General features: G+C 44.3%; 1 protein-coding gene across 3 annotated transcripts; it reads left to right on the top strand.

Moving 5' to 3' along the window:
• Positions 1–1363: 1363 nt before the first annotated feature.
• Positions 1364–15403, top strand: UBE2B (ubiquitin conjugating enzyme E2 B). Of its 3 annotated transcripts, none has more exons than XM_080922859.1 (7): positions 1364–1382; positions 1655–1723; positions 3915–3995; positions 6460–6485; positions 9665–9754; positions 12273–12361; positions 13743–15011. In XM_080922859.1, the coding sequence occupies exons 2-7, from the start codon at positions 1680–1682 to the stop codon at positions 13869–13871; spliced, it is 459 nt and encodes a 152-aa protein (XP_080778985.1). In that variant the 5' UTR covers positions 1364–1382; positions 1655–1679; the 3' UTR covers positions 13872–15011. The 3 variants fall into 3 exon arrangements, with proteins under 3 accessions (XP_080778985.1, XP_080778984.1, XP_080778986.1); XM_080922858.1 differs by lacking the exon at positions 1364–1382 and adding an exon at positions 1435–1453; XM_080922860.1 differs by lacking the exon at positions 1364–1382 and adding an exon at positions 15078–15403 and having other exon boundaries at positions 1540–1723; positions 13743–13881.
• The last annotated feature ends 4651 nt before the right edge of the window (positions 15404–20054 follow it).

The raw sequence follows: 20054 nt of genomic DNA, 5'->3' as shown, positions 1-20054 counted from the left end.
AGTTAGACATACTTAAGTCTTCAAGGTTTTGTTTTTTTTTTTTTTTTTGTGAGGAGAGATGAGAATCTCAGGCTGCCTAGAGTGGCTATCATCCCGTTTTACTGAGGCTAGCCTTACACTCCCGATCCTTTCCACTTTCCGCATGGTGGGATTATCAGGATGCACCAAAACACTGGATTCTCGGTGCATTTTAAAGCATGAGAATTGTTAGAAGGAGGGATAAGGACAGTGGAAAAGGTTAACCCTTCCTGGTTTCAAGGAACTATGGGAAGGTGTGGAGCTGTACTGTCTCATGTTCTTCTTCTCCTTTCTAGAGCTAAAGAATTCTGCATCTATTCCACGGTTCTGGTCCCTAGAACTAAAAAATCCTCAAAACAGGGCTAGAAGCTGAGCATGGGAATTCCAAGAGCCTGTGTGTGTGTGTGTGTGTGTGTGTGCGTGCGTGCGCGCGCGCGCGCGCTCGAGTGTGTCAATGCTTCTGAACCTGCTTCAAATCATTCCCTCCAGCACGTTTGGTCCATTTGGCCCCTCTTTGCTATTGTACAAAGCTTGTAATGAGTTACTTCAGACTCGAGATATAACTCCCACCCATGTCTGCACGATCTCTCCCCTATCTGAATCATTTTTATACGTTTCTTTGACAACCAGCAGCCCATTGATATGCTCTAGAATCACACCCACGAATTTGAGAAATACAATTGTTCCCTACCTCAATCAAATTCACAGATTCTAATTCAAAGACTCCATACATAGATGGAGTCTTTAAGGTTTGGGCAATCTATTCCACTCTCACTTCTGTATAGACGCTAAGTATGGAAATCCCATGCCCTTAATTCCATCTCATCTGCACCGACCATAGCATTCAAAGCTGTTCTTTACAAGGCTTTGCCACACTTTCAGTACCTGTCTCACCTACCAGAGTTGCTAAGCCACTTGAAACAGAATTAAGTCCAGATTTTTTTTTTTTTGTTCCGTTTTAAAGATTCAGAACGCAAGTAGCTCCTTCCACAATGTCTCCTTATGCAAAGTCCCAGTACTTGGGACCAAAAGAATAAGGTGAGTAGAGGTGTCAACTCCTTACACTCAAGGACCTGCTTTGTTAGACCTGAAACCAAGAGCCAGGCTAGGCTGTCACGTGACTTGTTCTGATGTCGTCACAGGCACACGTGGTTCTAGATACTTCGCTTCCCCCCTCAGGGGTGGATTGTTGACAACGCCGCCAGCGGTCACGTGACCTGACGTCATCCCACCTCCTCTCCCCGAAATCTCAGGCTCCGGATGCACCACTCTCTCCCCGTCAGGCCGAACTTGAAACTAGCGACGGGGGGAGTGAGGCAAGGTGGCGTGTGAGCTCCGCCGCCGTCGGGCGGGCCGTGTCCAGCGTGAGCACCGACAGGCCCCTCCGTAGTTGCCCGAAGGCAACAAGCCCGGAAGCCGGCCTCCTGCGCCTCCGGTGCGGGGCGCGCGCCCGCTCGCCCCGCCCCCTCTCCCCTCCTCCCTCGGTGGTACTGGCGGAGGGCGGAGGGATCTGGAGGCGGCGGAGGGAGACGTCATTGCAGGGTTGTTTGTGCAGTCTCGGTGGCGGCGGCGACCCACAGTGATTCGGCCGCTGCGCCGGGGGGTGGGGGGGCCGAACGGGACTCTTTTCTTTCAGACTGACCGCGGGGCAGCTGCGGAGCATGTCGACCCCGGCCCGTAGGAGGCTCATGCGGGATTTCAAGCGGTAAGGGCCCTCGTCTTAGCCCAGTATGACGGTCTCTTCCCGAAGCGATGGACTGTAGGGCGGGGATCCGGGATACCTTGCCCTGGTGACCCCTGAGGAGGCGGGCAGTGGGCCTGCGGAACCCGCGGCTGTCCCGGCTCACCGGCAACTTACTCCCTCGCTCCAGATCTCCCTCTGTCTAAGTAAAGATGGTCGGTACTACAGCCTCCTGCCCTCCCCACCCCCAAAAGTAGGAAGATGGTCATCGCTGGCCCTAGGTGTCCCAGAGGCCCACCTAAGCCAAATGCAGACGCTTCACCTCCCGCCTCTGCACCCTGCTGCGTCCCCTCCCCAGGTGGTGCGAGGGAGCTTCTCCTGAGGCTCGGGCCTCGCCTAGCGGACCAGTCCAGCTTTGTTACAGGGCCCCGTGGTCTTCTGTTTGTTTGTCGCGGGGTTGGGGTAAATACTGCCCCAAATCTCTTTTTGCCTTTCTGCAGTGGCGAGGGTGGGGTCTGCTGCGCGAGGTCCGGAGGTGGTTAGCCCATCCCCCGAAACCCGATCTGCCCCCGCCCACCTGGAAGGACCTTGAGAACTGGCTCGGGAAACCTGGACCTGGAGCTAGCCACTTGGGCTGCCAGTGCCTTCTGGAACTAAGATCTGGCTGCTGAATAAAGGCCTATCTATAGCCACTCCAGCCTGGAAAAATGCCTTCCATCAGACTGGAGCTAATCTGATACTCCACCTGGGCCTCCTTTTGGAAAACAGGGGTTTATAAGTAAATGTGGGCTTGAAGGAAGAAAATGACCTCTCCTCTTCCAGTTGTTTACCTCTCCTTGGAAACAAGTGCAGAAACAGTAACTTGAAATCCAGCGACAAGATACTCCCAAGTTTTCTCTCTGGGCAGACCCGCTGTGATTGAGATAAACCTGTAATATAAAAACTTAGATTTGCTTCTCAAGGAGCAACTGCTCAACTTTGCCATTATAAAGCCCTGTGTGAGGCATTTGGAAGCTAGTGTCATGGGACCTGGACAGCTTCATCATTTAATTCGTCGCTGATTTTAGCCACTTAAAATTGAGGAATCAAGCAATAAGTTTGTTCCTCTCAGCCCTGTTAGTGGCCTAATCTGCTTGAGGTTGACCAAACAGCACACACTTTTTATGTGGACTGATTGCCAAGTGTCTACTTAAAAATCACGACATACTTTGTGTGGTGGACAGGTTTTGTTTTTAATGATCGAACAGATAAGGAGATGCCCTTTTTGGTGCAAAAGTCACCCAAGGCTTGAAGTCACTATATTTGATTAGGTCTGTAACTAATATTGCAAATAAACCTTGCCATTATGGATAATAATCATCCATTATTACTTATGTTCATTTTTGCAACTTCTGTACTTGATTCCCGATTGAATGAATACAAGGTGCCTTTGGTGGTTTTCCAAGGATCTTGAGGTTACATGAAATTGATGATGACGTCTGTTGAGAGCTTTTGTATGAAGGCCTAAGCTAGATTTGGCCTGAGCAGTCTTTGAAATAGAGACTGCTGGAAAAGCTAGCTGGAGCTTCAGAAAGCCACTGTGTGAAGCACAGGCCATAAAGTAAGGCTTGCTTTTTAGTTAAATTAAATGTTTTTTAGTCATTTAGTGTATAGAGATTTCCTATGTTTTTGTGTTGGGCGGTGTCTCTAGTTAGGACTGGAGATCCTTGCATGATTAAAGTAGGAAAATAGGTTTTTCTGTGTGGTTTGGGTTTGGTTTTTGAGACAGGGTTTTCTGTGTAGCCCTGGCTGTTCTGGAACTCTCTTTGTAGGCCAGGCTGACCTCTAACTCACATAGATCCACCTGCCTCCCAAGTGCTGGATCTAAAGGTGTGTGAAACTACCACCACCTGGTAGTTGCAGGTTCTCTAAAATGTTTTTTATTGCTAAACTTGTAAACTTTTAATGGGTCGAGAGGGCAGTCTGGAGACAAGAGTCCTTCAAGGGCCCATATCTGAAATCTCGACCTGTGAAGAAGGATGATCTCCTAGTCCTTTGGACTTAGAAATCACTAGTAGTATTAGTAAGTATATTAACCTGGTTGATTCATTTAAGTCATAGCTCATTTCGGCTCCAACAATAACAAGTCAGTCTAGCCAGTCAGAATAGGTTCAGTAGAATTTGACCTCACTGACCTTTATGTTCAACTCTGAAAATGACTGCTCTGGATTTCTAGATTGCAAGAGGACCCACCTGTGGGGGTCAGTGGTGCACCATCTGAAAACAACATCATGCAGTGGAACGCAGTCATATTTGGGTGAGTTGGTATAGGGCTGCTTAGGAAAAGTAAGTATATACACACTAGGGAAAGAGGCTGAGGTGGGGTCTGCAGCTCATCTGTGTTCCCATCACTAAGCTGTGTACCCAGCTCCTGAGACATTTATTGAAGTCTGGGACAGTTATATAAAATTGGTCTGCTCTTTTTTACTGTTATGTCTAATTTGGTTTCTTTCCCTTGAGCCAAAGTGTTGCAGTGTGGCTCGGGTGATTTTGATCTGGGCTGAAGTGATCCTCCTGCTTTAGGCCCTCAGGAATAGATGGGATTGTGGGAGCATGGCACTGTACCTGCCTATGGTATGGCTTTACGGTCACTCCAGGTAACTGATCCTAGGGTTTGAAGGCTTTGAGTGAAGCTGAGTGGTAGAATGCTTGCCTGCCATGCATGTGGCCCTGGGCTTGATCCCCAGCTCTGATAAGTAAGTACTCGAAATTAGGAGGGGTGATAAAGGAGGTGAGCTCAGTCGTCTCATAGAAAATGTGTCATACAGGTGTTTATGCCCATATTGTTGGAGCCATAAAAACACTTGAAACCAAAAAGACTGAAAACTTTGCCATGACAAGAATTTCAGTTAAAAATCTTAAGTGCACAGCCCACTGAGAAGCCACTGGACGAGGTAGTTTTACTATGAGTGATGCTGGGGTTGAATCCAAGCATCTTAACACATTGCAGGCAAACGCTCCATCGCTGGGTTTCACTCAGCACCTTTGAATCTTTATTGAGATGGCCTCTTGACAAGGGTTGGGTTCAGCCTTTTAATCCAGCACTTGGAGGCTAAGGTCCAGGCTGCCTAATGGGGACCTGTCTCACAAAAACAACAAAAAGAGATCTCCATGTATTCAGACTGTTCTCCAACTTAGGATCTTCTTTCCTCAACATCCTCAGTGCTGGGAACACAGGCATGGGCCACCATATTTAGCACCTTTTAAATTTTTTCACGCATAGGTAGGCTGACTGAGTAGGTGTCTATAACCCACAACACTCAATGTAGAGGTAAGATGACAACGGTTTAGTTTTTTTCTCTGCCTCCATCATGTGTTCAAGAGATAGTATGGCGAGCCAGTTCTACCTGCTAAACTATCTTGCTGGCCCTACACATCCCTTTTAATTTAACACTTAAAAATTTATTTTTGATTATGTGTGTTTGTCTATGTATGGGATTCTGGAAGTTTGTCACTACAGCTAGTAATGATACGGTAATTAGTTTACAGTCAACCCAAGTAATTGATTAAAAACTGGGTTTTGAAAGATACGTGTAGAGCTGGAGAGATGGCTCAGTGGTGAAGAACACTGACTGCTCTTCCAGGGGTCCTGAGTTCAAATCCCAGCAGCCACAGTAGCTCACAACCATCTGTGATGGGATCTGATGCCCTCTTCTGATGTGTCTGAAGACAGTGACAATTTACTCATATACATGAAATAAATAAATAGATCTTAAAAAAATACGTGTACAAGAGAGCAGGTACCCATGGAAGCCAAGAGGCTAGTGTCTCATCTCCTAAGTTGTGAGCTGCCTGACATGGGTGCTGGAAACCAAACTCCTGTAAGAGGTTTTCAAGTACCCTTAATCAGTTAGCTGTCTTATAATAGTCTACATTTATAAGTAGTGGGGACTGGGAATGTAGCTAGCTCAGTTGGTGGAGTGCTTGCCTAACATTCTTGAAGTCCTGTTTTAATCATCTGTAATCATAGCCCCTGGAAAGCTCAGGCAGAAGAATCACAATTTAGATGCCAGCCTGAGCTATTTCGCAAGACCTTATTTCAAGAAAATCAAAATAGATAGATATACTAACTCATACTTAATAAATCTTAGCACTCAGGAGTTGAGGCAGGAGAATTGCTGTAAGGTCAGGCAAGTCTGGGCTATGATACTGCCCTCCCCAACCCCCTTTTTTTTTCTGTGTGTGTTGCACCATCCTTTTTACAGCTGTAGTTTGAGATGGTCTTGCCATGTTAGTTGATCTGGCCTAATACTGTGTATCTTAGTCCTCAGACTCTGACTTTCCCCCTGCTCTGAGTATTTGGGAATACTGCATACTTGTAGATTATTGGGGTTTTGTTGGTTGGTTGGTTTTGAAAACAGGGTTTCTCTGTGTAGTCTCTGGCTGTCATGGAACTCAACTCTGTAGCCCAGGCTGGCCTCAAACTCAAGATATCTGTCTGTCTGCTTCCTCCTTCCCAGTGCTGGGAGTCAAGGCATGTGCTGTCACACTGGGCTGTACTATATATATTCTTTTTGCAAGAAAATCATAGACAAGTTTCCTTTCAAAAAGAACTTGTGCATCGAGAGTCCTTTGTGCTGCCCGAGTGTAAGCCAAGGCAGTCTGCCAGTCTGACTAGAAATGTCAGCACAGCTCTCGGGCAGCAGGGTGAGCACCATGCTTCCTAGCATTTCCTTCCCTCCCTGAAGACTTCTTTTAATCCGAGATCTCTTTGTTTTCAGACCAGAAGGGACACCCTTTGAAGATGGTAAGTAATTCTTATTATCTACATATTGGTCAGAGGCTCTAACACTATTTGAAGACAGGCTTTACTCTTAATAAGCTCTTTGCATACTAAGCAAGCAAATGAAAAGTTAGTCTATGAGGATCTTTTTTTTTTTTTTCCAGATGAGTTTGGTCACCTCTCACCTGTTTCCTCTGTGACGTGGGTTGCCTGTAGAGCTGTAGGTCTAAGTGGGTCTGTGTTACAAAATAGTTTCTATTTGAGCAGCCTAATAGAGGGTCCTCAGGTAACACAAGAGGGTGACTGTATTTCCTTGTTTTATTGTCTGCATTGATAAGGGTCTTGTGATAAATTTTTCATTTCTTTTTTTCTCTAGTGCTAGGGATCAAATGCAGAGCTTGGTGTGTTCTAGGCAAGCATTCCACTGCCAGGCATCTCTGAGTCCTGAACCCATAGTTACCAGGAGCTTAACTTCTCAGCATTTAGCACCCAGAAACATTATGCAGTCTCAGGTTGTGTCTATCTAACAAGAGCCAGGAAAATGGGAAATGGTTCTAATTTGTAATCACAGTTAAGTTTATTAAATTGACTATAAGCAGGTACTGGTTTTTTCCTAATTATAGTAGATTTTAAAAACTTAAACAGCGTTGTATTTATCAGAATGACTTCAGAATTCATGTATTCAGCATATTTGACCTGAATAGTTTGAACTATTGGTGAGGGGACCGCCTGAAAACCTGAGAAGCTCGTGGGGCCACACTTGGACTCTGGAGTATTAAGGACCTGTTGAGGAATAATGAATGAGGCTGACCTATGTGTAGGTCTCGGACACAAATGCTCTTGAATAACCTAGCATCTGTACATCTGAGGTGGATCTCACTGTAGCCCCTTCTGTAGGTGTGGACTCACAGAAATCCTGCCTCTGCCTTCCACGTGCTAGGACTATCCTCTTTCTTACTAAACATGTACGCATGTGTAGGGATACATGAAACGCTGTCGTCTTATTTCTAGGTAGGCATGAAGAATCCCAGGAGCTACTGAATGGATTGTAGATTTTTTAAAAACTGTCTCCGAACTTCTCAGTTATGATCCATTCCCAAACCCTCAGGATGTCCTGAGTCCCCCATTCAGGACACCGCGATCGTCCTGATACTGCTGCTATGTTGGCCTTTACGTTGCTGGTACAGAAGCAGCCTAACTAAGCCAGATCCGTACTCCGCTAATTGAGCATCTGAGAACAAGCTGAGACGGTGGCCCACACTGTGCTGACAGTCGCTGTGTTCTTTGCGTGTTAAGAGGACTTGGCAGTCGTTGAAATTGCTCATGTCATTACATTTGGACCTCTCAGAAGTACTTCCACAGCTGACTCAGTCAGAGCTTGGGCTGCTGGTTTTTTCGTGAAACATGTTTTTTCATGACTGACAGGCCTAGGGTAGCAGCTGGGTGGTGGAGTGTGTGCCTTGGGTCTGGTCGGTAGCATTGTCCCAAAAAAACCCCAAAACTTTCAAGTACAGCTGTTAGATTCTGTATCTTTTAAAAATTACATTAAACTTATATTGAGTACAGAGGTGGGTTTTTTTGGGGGGATGGGGGAGTGTCAATGCTCCATTACAACAGACCTTTAAAAAAAAAGCTTGTGCAATATCAGACCAGTCTAGTTATCTAAAAGGGCTGTGAAAATTCTTTTCAGTTACATATTGTGTGAGGCCATATTTTCTTCTTGTATTGTACGCCAACCAAACAACATACTGTAACAGATTGCACGTAGATAAGAGAACCCAGCTGCCATCTTTAAACCAAACGTGGAGGATGGCTGTACAAATGCACAAGAGTGGTGTGCTCGTCACTAGAGTTTTTAAGTGTGCTACCTAGCGTGTCTCTTAAGCTGGAGGATTTTCTCAGGCTGTGTTGACAGCTGGAGAATGACCCTAGGCTAGCTCTGCACTGAGCTGCCACTGCCACAATCCCTTTCTACTTTATTTTGAGACAAGGGCCTGCAGAGCTGCTCAGGTTGGCCTAGAACTTGAGATCTTGTCTCTGGGGTTACAATATTTTCTATGCATCCCATCCCAGGCTTTCTATCTGCTTGCTATGCAAGTGTTCTGTAACTGAGCTACATCCCAGCTGTCAAGCTAGCGATTTCTGGTACAAGTTCCAGTAGGTCACTGGAAGCAGTCTGTACTGAAAACAAGTGCCAGTAAATCTCAGCTGTGTGAATCTCAGATTTTTGCAACCACTATTTTAAAATGCTGTTTTTAAAAAACAATGTTTTGGAAATCAGAAAGTGGTAATATTCAGGCCACAAAGTTTTTCTGTAACTTTTCTGCCACTTGGTACTGTCTGGTCTTTGGAGTTTGTGTCTGTTGCCATGGTGAGTTAATCATATATATATGCTGTTCTCTGTGCCTCTCGGTTTCATGTATCCACTTCTTACCCACTGTGAGATTTATACTGCTAAGTGGTCCTGAGGACAAAAACTCAACCGCCTCACACGCTTGCTTGAAACTGTATAGTCCCATTGTTTTTATAATTGCAAAAATAAAAATGTAAACTTGAACACATACGGGCTGGAGGTGTAGTTCAGCAAAGAGTGTATGCTTAAGATATCCATGAGGCCAGTGTGGTTTGATCCTCAGCATGGTAATTAAGGCTAACCTCGTTAACCTCTATTTCCTTATTAACTTGTATGCAGATATAAAATGTGACTTAAGAGTTGGTTAGCTTATATCTTTAACCTCCCTAACCCCAAGTTTTCAACCAATAGCAACAAGTTGTCCTTTGCCAAGTGGTAGTCAGCTCTCAGAATCCTTTGGCACCCTCCTTTTAAGCTATAACCATCTTTCTAGTGTGTATTTTTAAAACTAACTTCAGAAAAAAATTGACCTCTGACCTCTGCACACATCCCAGGTGTGTTGCCTACCTGCCTGTACAAATCATACTAATGAATCAGTTAATCAGATGTGACAGTTACACTTAACCCCATTTCTCCAGTAGCCCACAGAAGGACTTGTCCTCCAAGCTCTTGCCATATGCTTGTTCATAGTCTATAACAGAAGTGTGGAAGATGTTTTATAGGCTAAATGAGAGTTTTCAGATTAACAAGTGTGGTTGTGCAAATTTTGATATGAAATTACAAATTGCTTAATGAAGACATTTAAAAGTAATGTTTGTCTTTACTGTACTTTGGTTTGTTTTTTATTTAGGTACTTTTAAACTAGTAATAGAATTTTCTGAAGAATATCCAAATAAACCACCGACCGTTAGGTTTTTATCCAAAATGTTTCATCCAAATGGTAAGTAGCAGCCTCTTAGATCCTGCCAGCTATGGGATGAGGGTTGGGAAGGTTCTTTCCTCCCCTTGGGGACAGCTCATTCTTACCGTTAGAGCTGGTCTTCAAATACTGCTTCCATGCCCGTGTTAGCAAGATTCCATGTGAGAATTAAAGTAATTTACTAACATCTGAATTAAAAGTAACAAACATTTATTTGCTTAAAGAACACAAATTTTATCTGAAACTTAGCTTTTAAAATCCACACATTGAAGCCAGGGAGTGGGTAGTCAGGAATTAATTCAAGGTCTTTTCTACCTACTTAGCAACTTTAAAGCCAATCTGGACTTAATGAGACTCTCTCCCAAAACAAAATAAAATGGCTCAGTAGGTAAAAAGGTACCTTCCCACTAAGTGTGGCAGCCTGAGGTTGGTCCACAGGACTCCCAAGATAGAACCAATTCCTGCAGGTTGTCCTCTGATCTCCACGTGTTACTCAAGCACACATGTACATGTGTGCACGCTCAAATGAATACAACAGAAACGATGGGATCTCGTAGCCAGGCTGGCCTTCAGGCTGATGATTCCAAGAATGACTTTAAACTCAGGATCATCTCCAGAGTGCTTATGTGCAGGTACCACCATGCTCAGTTCATGTGGTGTAGGAGTCAGTTTACACGGCAGGCAAGCACTCTACAAACTGGGCTCCAGGCTCATGGTGACACTCACATATAAAATGTATACATCATTCTACTTGCCCATTTCTGTTTATTTGTTGCTTGGTTGGTTGGCTTTTCAAGGCAGCCTTTCTCTGTGTAGCCCTGGCCATCCAGGAACTTGCTTTGTAGACCAGGCAGGCCACAAACTCAGAGGTCTATCTGCCTCCCAGGTACTGGAGTTGAAGGTGTGTTCCACCACTGTATTACATAATTACATCATATTACAATTACACAGTTCAGTAGAGTTTGGGTGTACTCACAGACACAGCAAAACTATGAATGTGGTCAGCTTCCTTTTCTCTGCGCGATACAATAGTCTGGGTGCTTTGTATTAATGGGTTAGAGCACACAGCCCTTACAGACTTCCACCTACGTAAGCCCTGGGTCTGTCGTTGAAGCTGTACTTTGTCTCTACTGCTTGAATAATAGTTTACTATTTAGACACATGGTTTACCTTTGGATTAGCCGATGGACATTTAGATGCAAGTTTCTTTTTGGCATCTAAAAAAAATTAAAACTAGTTCAAAACTTCAAAATCATCAAATGCTGTTTTTCCTTCTTCTGGTGTGAGTGACATTTGATTCTGTAGGAAGGATAAGAAGTGGCCGACTTACACTCTCAGGACAAAATGTCTGAACTGAGGCTGACTGTTAGCACAGAACACAAGTGAGGCCAGGAGGGTAAAACTGCCCAGAGCAGTGATGGAAATGGAAAGAGGAGACCCTCAGATGTAAACACACATACACTTGTGTGTGTGCGCACAGACTGATACACTCACTTTTTCTCCCCTCAGTCCTGTTTCTATGGAGAATATCCTGATTCTGAGGTTTTTCAGTTTGTCAGTACTGCCTGAAGTGGAACATGCCTATACTCCCAGCACTTGGGAGGTAGAGAGAGGCAAGGGGATTAGAGCTTGTGCTGTCTGATACAGAACAGGCTTTGAGTACAAGTCCCGCTCATTGGCCTAAGGGGGTAAAGTTTTTCGACGAATGTTGACTTAGTCTTCCTTTTTCTTCCACTTTTGTGTGGCTGGGGTTTCAGGGATGGGATGTGTATTAAAAGGGGAAATATCAGCCAGCAGTCTTAGCTGCAAATATTTTGACATTAATTTTACAAATACCTATGACCTCATTTAATTAAAGTGAAGGAATGGATATAATTCCTAAGCTTTTTTTCAAGCATGTGGGTCCAGGCCAGCCAGGGTTATATAGTGAGAACCTGTCTGCAAACAAAAACTCCTTATTTTCATGGCAGACACCATAGAGAAGGTGGCATTTTTGATGACTACACTAGTAATGTTTCTTGAATGTGTCTTTATTTACTGGTTTTGTGATGCTTTGTCCATGAGTCCAACTGCTCCACGACCAAGCTGCACCTTCGGACATGGGTGCCATAGGTTAGCCAGATCTTTTTTGGGCCACAATGGAGTTGGCTTTCTTTTTTTTTTTCTCATAGATTATGCAGTTGTGAAAGTCCTACAAATAAATCTGTGATAATCTGAGAATCATCTGGAGAAGTCGGGTTTTTAGGATCTCTGTTCGAGACCTAAGAAAGGTGGAGTGGTTTTGGTTTGGGTGCTGGGGAGTTAGCCCAGGCCTGCACATGGGAAGCAGGCATGCTGCCCCTGAGCTACAACCTTGGACCCAAAATGGGGGTAATGAATGTATGGTATGCTTCAGAAAAATTTCTCTCAGCCTTCCAAAGGTGCCATGGCTAGTGAGTCAGATGTTACTTTCAGAACAAGTTTCTCTATAAAACAGGAGCTTAGTGTATGTGCTAAAGAGATCTTACTGTGGGTACAACTAACTTGTGTTGTTTTGCAGTGTATGCTGATGGTAGCATATGTTTAGATATCCTGCAGAATCGATGGAGTCCCACATACGATGTCTCTTCCATCTTAACTTCAATTCAGGTAAGTTGTACATCACAACTTCTTCATATTCTGTGGGATATAACTAGTTATTTAGAACCACCTGCCAGCGCCCAGTAATTAATGCATGACTTGGACACCCCAACTGCTCCACACTTTTGTTAGTTGACAGATGAGATCTAATCCACAGCTTGTTTTGGAGGGCAGAGGTCTCTTGTTGCCCAGACTGACCCATGGAAGACTGCCTCTCTTCCCAAATGCTGCAGATACAGGCATCACTGTGCCTAATCACAGCCTGTTTCCTTATCATGTGTCCACATTCTCACAAGTGAGACTTACTTATGCCCTTGTCGTATCTTGAGGAGAAGTGATTGCTTAAAAAAACCACAGGGACCTCCAGGAGCTGCCAGGCACAAAGAACCTGTACCTATGTTGTTCAATTTAAAAAAGAGGGGCAGTGACTGTTGGTCCACAAGTCTAGGGAGGCTGATGTAGCTATGCTGATTTGCAAGGGGCAAGAAACCAAAAAATTGTCCCAGTGTATGTCTGTCTTTGTGAGTCTCTTTGCCTACTGTTCTGTCCTTCTCTGGGGGCTGTCATGATGTTTCATACTACATCACTGAACCTTGTTCATATCTGATTCCCACTCCGTCAATCTTGCTCACCCTCTGTCCATCTGTCCGACCCTTGTGTGTGCCCAATCCCCACTGCTGTCATAGTGCACTAGTCCCGCGTCTCATGTATTTAGGACACAGTCTATAGGGGAGAGTGATTGTTCCTGTAACGTGCTCACTACCCTGTTCTTCCCTCCCACTCCGCTCATCCCACAGCCTTACTGTTTTATCCCCTCCCTGGTGAGTGAGTAACCACAATAAGATGTGGGCCTGGGGCGGGGTAAGTAAGGAGAGCACTTACCCAGCATTCCCAACAGCTGAGCACCACCAAAAAATGATAGCAGTGGGTCTGGGAGCTGGGCAGTGCTGGCCACCCCTCAGTCCTAGCTGTAGGAAAGCAGAGACAGATGGGGCTTTGTGTTTGAGGGCAGCCAGGGCTACACAGAAAAAAACGTCTTGAAAAACTAAGAGAAAGAAATGATACCAGCAGTAAAAGTTATATGAAATTAAATGACTGAGGTATTTAACAGGTGTTATAGTTAACCAGACTGTTTACTTCTTGGTGAGGAAGTTCTTACATGCTAATGAATAGTTTCAGCTGATTTCCTTGAAATGCAAAGTGTCAAGGCAACTGAGAATTGTTTCGGGAACTGATCCTCTTTAGCAACAGAAACCTGCTTCATGCCGTCTCTGAAGGTTTTGAGACCTAAAAATGACATAGGAACCTCCAAGTAATTCTGTTTTGTGTAATGTTTCTGTCCTCATCTGAGTCTGAAAAGCATTTTCTCCTCTCTCTCTTTCTCTTCTAGTCTCTGTTGGATGAGCCGAATCCAAACAGTCCCGCCAATAGCCAAGCGGCACAGCTTTATCAGGAGAACAAACGGGAGTATGAGAAGAGGGTTTCGGCCATTGTTGAACAAAGCTGGAATGACTCATAATACACACCTGGTCTGTCCATCTTTCATCGTTGCTGTGTATAATTTACCTCCCAGTAGGAAGGCTAGCAAGTTTTAAGTGCCACGGGTTTTAAGGGTTTTAAGGATTCTGCAGAGAAAAAAGAAAAAGTCCTTCAGTTTAGAACCTACAAAAGCTTGTGTATCTTGATTAATGTACTTTTTATTGCATGGTGTGAACTAAGTTATTGCTGCATAAATTTGTAATATATCCTGTTTGTATTTTTTTCCAAGTGTATAATGTTGGTGTGGAGTTTTCATGACAGAATATACACATTTTGTAAATCTGTACTTTTTTCAAATATTGAATGCCTTATTTTTGAATTCTTTAGATTTTTAAATTGGAGAAAAGCACTTAAAGTTTTTTATATATGAATATTACATGTAAAGCTGTTAAAATACATAACTTCAGTGCAAGAGACTTTGTCACTTATTTCCTTGCCTGTGCAGGAGGGACTGCGCAGTCTCTGCCTTTGCCAGGCGAGAGCCTCGTTTCCAACTGCAGAAGGTCACGCTTCTGTTTATCAAGAAAGTCTGCAAATTTGATTCTAAAACCAATTCTAATCTCCGGCTTTATTTTGAATGTATTTGTGTTAGTTCAGTTGAGTAACTATAGACTTACTGGTCTGGTTCTGTCCAGCTCTGTATTTGGGCCACTTGTTAATGTGCGTTTCTCATGTAAACTGTACCTTTTGTGACTTCACAATTGGCACCTCGACCACGAGCAGAGCTGACTCCCTACTCTGCTGCGTGGCAGCACCTTCACAGGCTTTTGATTAAGAAGAAAGTAAGACCATCACCATTTACCAAACGCCATGCTGCAGTATTAGCAATGGCCGGTTGTGCTGGTTTGAGCAAGGCAGAGATTTGGAAGGAACCTTGGTGTAACTTGAATATTTGCAAACTACCTTTTAATGCAGCTGCGCGCTACTGTTTATTCGGAACTGTGGAGCACCAGGGCTGCAGAGTTGCTTCTCACCTCCTCAGCCGTATACAAGTTGTACTGCATCTTAGTTTCCTGGGTAGATTTAAACACAGCATTGTAGAAAGCTAATACAAAGCTATCCTATGCCTTCAAATAGTATAGAAAATGGAAAATATACAAGTAAATTCTGTTGAACCACTTGTGTAGTCTCTCTAGTAGTTGAAACAGCTATTGCAGTGAGCCTGAGTTTCTTGTCATCCATACAGCCTCCTAGAGATGTGCCCTGGTAGCCTCTTCGCTGGAACGTTCGTTGGGTTGCAGAGTGACCATGTCTTCTGTTTACAAGCAGTTTCAATGGGATGGATAAGAACTGACACTTTCCTTTAGAAGTTGTTACCCCAAGGGGCTGAAGAGGTTCAGTGGCTTTGCATGTACTGTTGCTGCAAGAACCCAGTCTCTGTTCCCAGCTCCCACTTGACATAGTTCACAGCTGCCTGTCACTCCAGCTCTGGGGGATCCAAAGCTTCTGACTAAATCTGGCATTCACATAAAGACACATAATTCAAATAAAAATATTAATTTATTAAGCTTAGCATGGTGGCACATAACCTACTTATGTCCTTGGGTGGCTGGGGAGGATCATGGTTTTCAGCCTGGTCTACACAATGAGCTCCAGGCCACTTGGACATGGTGAGCTGTGTGATGCTTCTGCATTTACTTAGCTCTACAACTCCTCCTCCGGTGGCCTGGCCAGTAAATAAGCAATGCCTGTCAGAGGGTTCAGTATTTCACTAAACAGCATCCCAGGCATGTTAGCGCCATATTTATTCTTAGCCATTTCCTCATCCATTTGAAAACATTTCAAGTACTAGGTAAACAGTTAAAGGGAGTGTTGTCAGGTGGTGGCCAGCTCAGTTTTCTACCTGTCTGGAGAAAGTCCTTCGAAACGTTTTATTAGTCACTCCTGTTTTGTCTTCAGTAGAGTACCAGATCTGAATCTTTAACTCATAAACTTTACCATACAAAAAACGTTTGTCTTTGCTCCGGGTATATTTGTACAGCAAGAAGCCAGAACTTAGCAAGGCATTGAGATAGATGTGCACAGGGTTAGAGGTCTGCTTCAGATGCATTTCCTCAGCAACAGCCTGGCAGAAAGCAGTCCACATGGCACTGTTTCTATTATAGATCAGGGAACTAGGTACAGAGAGATGAGTCTCAGACCAACCAGCTAGGAAATGAGCTGGCTTCTGGAGTTGTCCGAACTCTGAACCGTAAGGAACAGTAAGGGGAGTTTTGCTTGTGAAGAAATTATTTGGTAGTTAGACACACAGACTATCCAGTGGGAAAGTTTTCTTTGTCGTTTTCCACCTTCATATACACACCCATGTCAGAAAGTCTGGGTGTAGACATGTCCTGCTCTCTGATAGAAAGGGCTCATTTCTCAAAGCATTTCCCTTTCGATCCAGGGAACCCCAAATCTCTAGCTCCTCAAGTCTAGCTCTCTAACAATAAGATAGGGGATAGGTCATTTAAGTCACTTTCAGAGGCTGGTGTGACAAGGCTTAACAGGTAAAGGTGCTTGCCACGAAGCCTGACAGCCAGAGTCAGATCCCTGGGACCCCATGGAAAGAGAACTGTTCCCATAAGCTGTCCTGTCACCAACCTCCCCATGGGACATGTGCTCCCATCCCGTACACATAACCACAAAGCCAATGTAATCTGAAGTCTTTGAGATCTCATGCATGGAAAACAATGAAGAGAAAGAACTAAGTGCTGTTGGGATCCCTAATGGTTCTGTGCCTGGTAAACAGGCCCTGCCTACAGCAGTGTGATGTTTGCTAGTGGGAGGGGCTAAACCAAGGTCCCTATAGTGAGAGAAGCACTATACTGATGAACCCTTCTCCCAGCTTCTATTAACTAGGCACAGAACGAAGACTGGAGGCTGGAGAGATGGCTCAGTGCTAAGATCACATGCTGTTCTTGACGAGGACTTGAGTTCAGTTCCCAGCACCTGTGCCAGGTAGCTCACCACTACCTGTAACTCTAGCTCCTGGGAACTTCCGGCCTGTGGGCACTAGCACTCAGGGACACAGGCACACACATAAAGATGTAAGGACACAGGTATATGGGTGTGGTATGGTCCATGCCTGTATCTCAGCATTTGGAAGGCCAAGACAGGAGGATTCACTGAGTTTGAGCCTGGCCATGCTACAGAGCAAGACCCTGCCTCCAGAAAGAAACATCTGGGCTCAAATGGTAAGATGAGAGCTTTGTCTGTTTTGAGTTGCCGGAAAGTCTTTTGAAAGTGTGGCCCTTTCCTCTGGCCTTTGAGGAAAGAACAATCGAACACATGCACTATTTTTAGTAAATTTGACCTATCACAGCTATAGCTTTTAAAAGTAATCTTAGTAAAGTCTTGAGGTTTGAATGTTTCTTCTACTCATAGGATGGCTAGGGAGTTAACTTTAGTTGGGTCAAAAAGATGGACGACCTGTTTTCTTTACAAACAGGCTTATCAGCGGTCGTGCCCAGATCCAGCTGTCCTCTGGTATATAAGGTTCAGACTTGGGCACAGGACTTGCCTGTGGAAGGATCTGGCTGCTGTTTATTACGTGACTAATGCTGTCTGGCCATGTGGCACTCATCTGAGAGTCTTGCTAAGAGCAGATAGCCAAGCTTACTAGGGAGCGAATTTACAGAGTAGTAGTTTTAAAATGACACCTCTGGACTGGGCGTGTGTGGTGCAGTGTTAGAACACCCGGATTTAGCAAGTGTCAGGACCAGAGTTTGAACCCAGGAACCCTTCACACAGTAAGGTGCCCCCCATTTCGGAGACCTTAAGTGATCCTAATGTCCCTAAAATGTGTTTGGGGTGGGAACTTAGGACCCGAGTCTGAACTTACTAGTCTCCATTCTTAGAACCTGAGCACTTTACTATGTCTTGAAAGGTACTAGAAGGAAGACATTGCACTTCAGCTGCCCTCTTAGGAGCAAAGACTTTGCTACGCTTGCTTCCTTTCTGAAGCTCAGAGGACAAAGTCACCCCTTAGAAAAAAGGTCTTTTTCCAAGTATACCACTGCTCACCAGCTGAAGTGGCCCAGTGACACTTCTGAAGGGTGTTAAATAAAGAGCTGCAGCTCTGGCTGGCCCGTATAAAGTCATTTCAGAAAATAGAACTGGAAATCTTACAACAGGGTTGGTTCAAAGAAAACAAGGAACAGGAAGCCCTTTACCTATCACCTCATTCAAAGCCAGAGAGATCCTCTCCCTTTACAGAAAGAGATGTGTTTGCTGGACCTGGTCACTGACTGCGCTGGCAGAGATGAGGAAGGGTTCTGGGATGCTCGTCGGCCTCCAGCTTCAGCTACTTGCTTTCAGGAAAAGTCATCTTACGGTACTGCAACTGGCTTTGGTCCCAGAAATGTACCCATGTATGCACACAAAGACGCTGTATCAAGCAGACTTGGGGGGAAGGGTTTCCAATAGAAGATTCTTCCTTGGGGTCCTCTGCAAACCAGCAGCACAAGCAAGCGCAACACCGAGGCTTGGAGAGTTTGGTGGTAAAATGTTTCCTCTCCTGGCTTTGTTCACCACACATTTGTGTGCGCTAGAAATAGTCTCCTAGAGCCCAAGCAAACCTGAAACTGTAGTCATGGGTAACCTAAAACTTAGAATCCTCCTGGGTCAAACTTCCAAGTGCTAGGATGGGTATTTGGCTTGTACAGATGTCTTTGTAGCACTTGTATGTCTGATGCTTCCAGAAGCCAAAAAGAGGTCATTAGATTCCCTCTTAAACTGGAGTTACATACTGTGTTAACCACCATGTGGGTGCTGGGAATTGAACCAGGTCTTCTGAAGTGCATACAGTGCTCTTAACTATTGAGCCATCTCTCCAGTCCCTTTTTTGTTGTTGTTTTTGTTTGAGACAGTCTTATGTAGCCCAGGCTGACCTTGAACTTAGTACATAGTTAAGGATGACCTTTCTTTAAAGATGTATTCATTTGTTTTTATATGAGTACACTATAGCCATCCGCAGACACACCAGAAGAGGGTACTGGATCTCATTACAGATGGTTGTGAGCCACCATGTGGTTGCTGGAAATTGAACTGAGAACCTCTGGAAGAGCAGTCAGTGCTCTTGACCCCTGAACCATCTCTTCAGCCCAAAGATGACCTTAAACGTCTGATTCTTTTGTCTCCCTCTCCCAAGTGTGTAGCCAGTAGTTTTGTCTACTCTGCTTTCTGCTCCTGGCTGGTCACACACACACACACACACACACACACACACACACACACACACACACACACACGTTATTCTTAAAATGCCTTTGTTAATTCAATGACTGGGCACTCCTAATTCTTCCCGCTATCCCAGGCCTAGTGGCCCAAGGCCACTTCCCTGAAAATTTACATGTCTGGTCAGCTTATCTCCTCAGCTACTGTGTCCCCTTCTCTCTCCCAGTCTTCCCAATTCTCACTGTGTCCTACCCAAAACTGTTTTAAGATGATTAACACAAGAGCCAGATAGCAAATTCATGGTTATGTTAGATTCTGATTTAATTATAATAAAGCGTTTTCAGTTTGCTCAAATAGGAATGACTAAGAGCAGTCAAAGCTTAATGGTTTAGAGATACTTAGTCTTCAGAAACGTCAGAAATCTACAGAATGTGACATTTAATGTTACTTCATTTTTAAGGATCATTTGACTAGATACATGTCTGCTCCTGACAGTACCTCCTTCACAGTTCAAAGAAGATGTTATTGTGGCAAGGTAGCCACAGGGCAGAAGTTGCCTATTTCATCTATAGACAAAATACTGTCCAAAATGGACACACTAAGTGGAATAGTTGACTGATGGTTCTGCCAAGACAGGGTAAACAGTCTTCATAATTCTTTACAAAGGTTTGTCAGATGGTCCTGGGCCAGAAGGCTGAAGACTGATGCTCCAACATTTTGAGGTAGCCTGCTGTTTCTACAATTGTTTATATTTTGGAAGCTATGTTTGATGCTTCCTATATACTCAGGCAATATTTATTTCATTCTCAGATTCCTGACAGGGTTGAAGACTAATTATAGTCCCATAAGCAAACTTAAGTTGTTTAATATTAAAGACATGATATAGAATAAAAAGCATAGTGTTACAGGCTAAAATCAAAACATAATTCAGAGAATTGTAACTCTTTAAAAAATCAGGAATGATGATAAAGTACTTTGATTGGCAAATATGATGGTCTGCAGGTTG

This window comes from Micromys minutus (genome assembly GCF_963924665.1).
Source record: "Micromys minutus genome assembly, chromosome: 10".
Lineage (NCBI taxonomy): Eukaryota > Metazoa > Chordata > Mammalia > Rodentia > Muridae > Micromys > Micromys minutus.
This window is presented reverse-complemented; position numbering and strand designations above follow the sequence as displayed.

What these genes read in the sequence shown, in the direction of transcription:
- UBE2B (XM_080922860.1), top strand. Translation starts at nt 1,680, where the DNA reads ATGTCGACCCCGGCCCGTAGGAGGCTCATGCGGGATTTCAAGCG. An exon ending in CTCATGCGGGATTTCAAGCG is followed by an intron (nt 1,724 to 3,914) that starts GTAAGGGCCCTC and finishes CTGGATTTCTAG; the next exon opens with ATTGCAAGAGGACCCACCTG. An exon ending in CCATCTTAACTTCAATTCAG is followed by an intron (nt 12,362 to 13,742) that starts GTAAGTTGTACA and finishes TTTCTCTTCTAG; the next exon opens with TCTCTGTTGGATGAGCCGAA.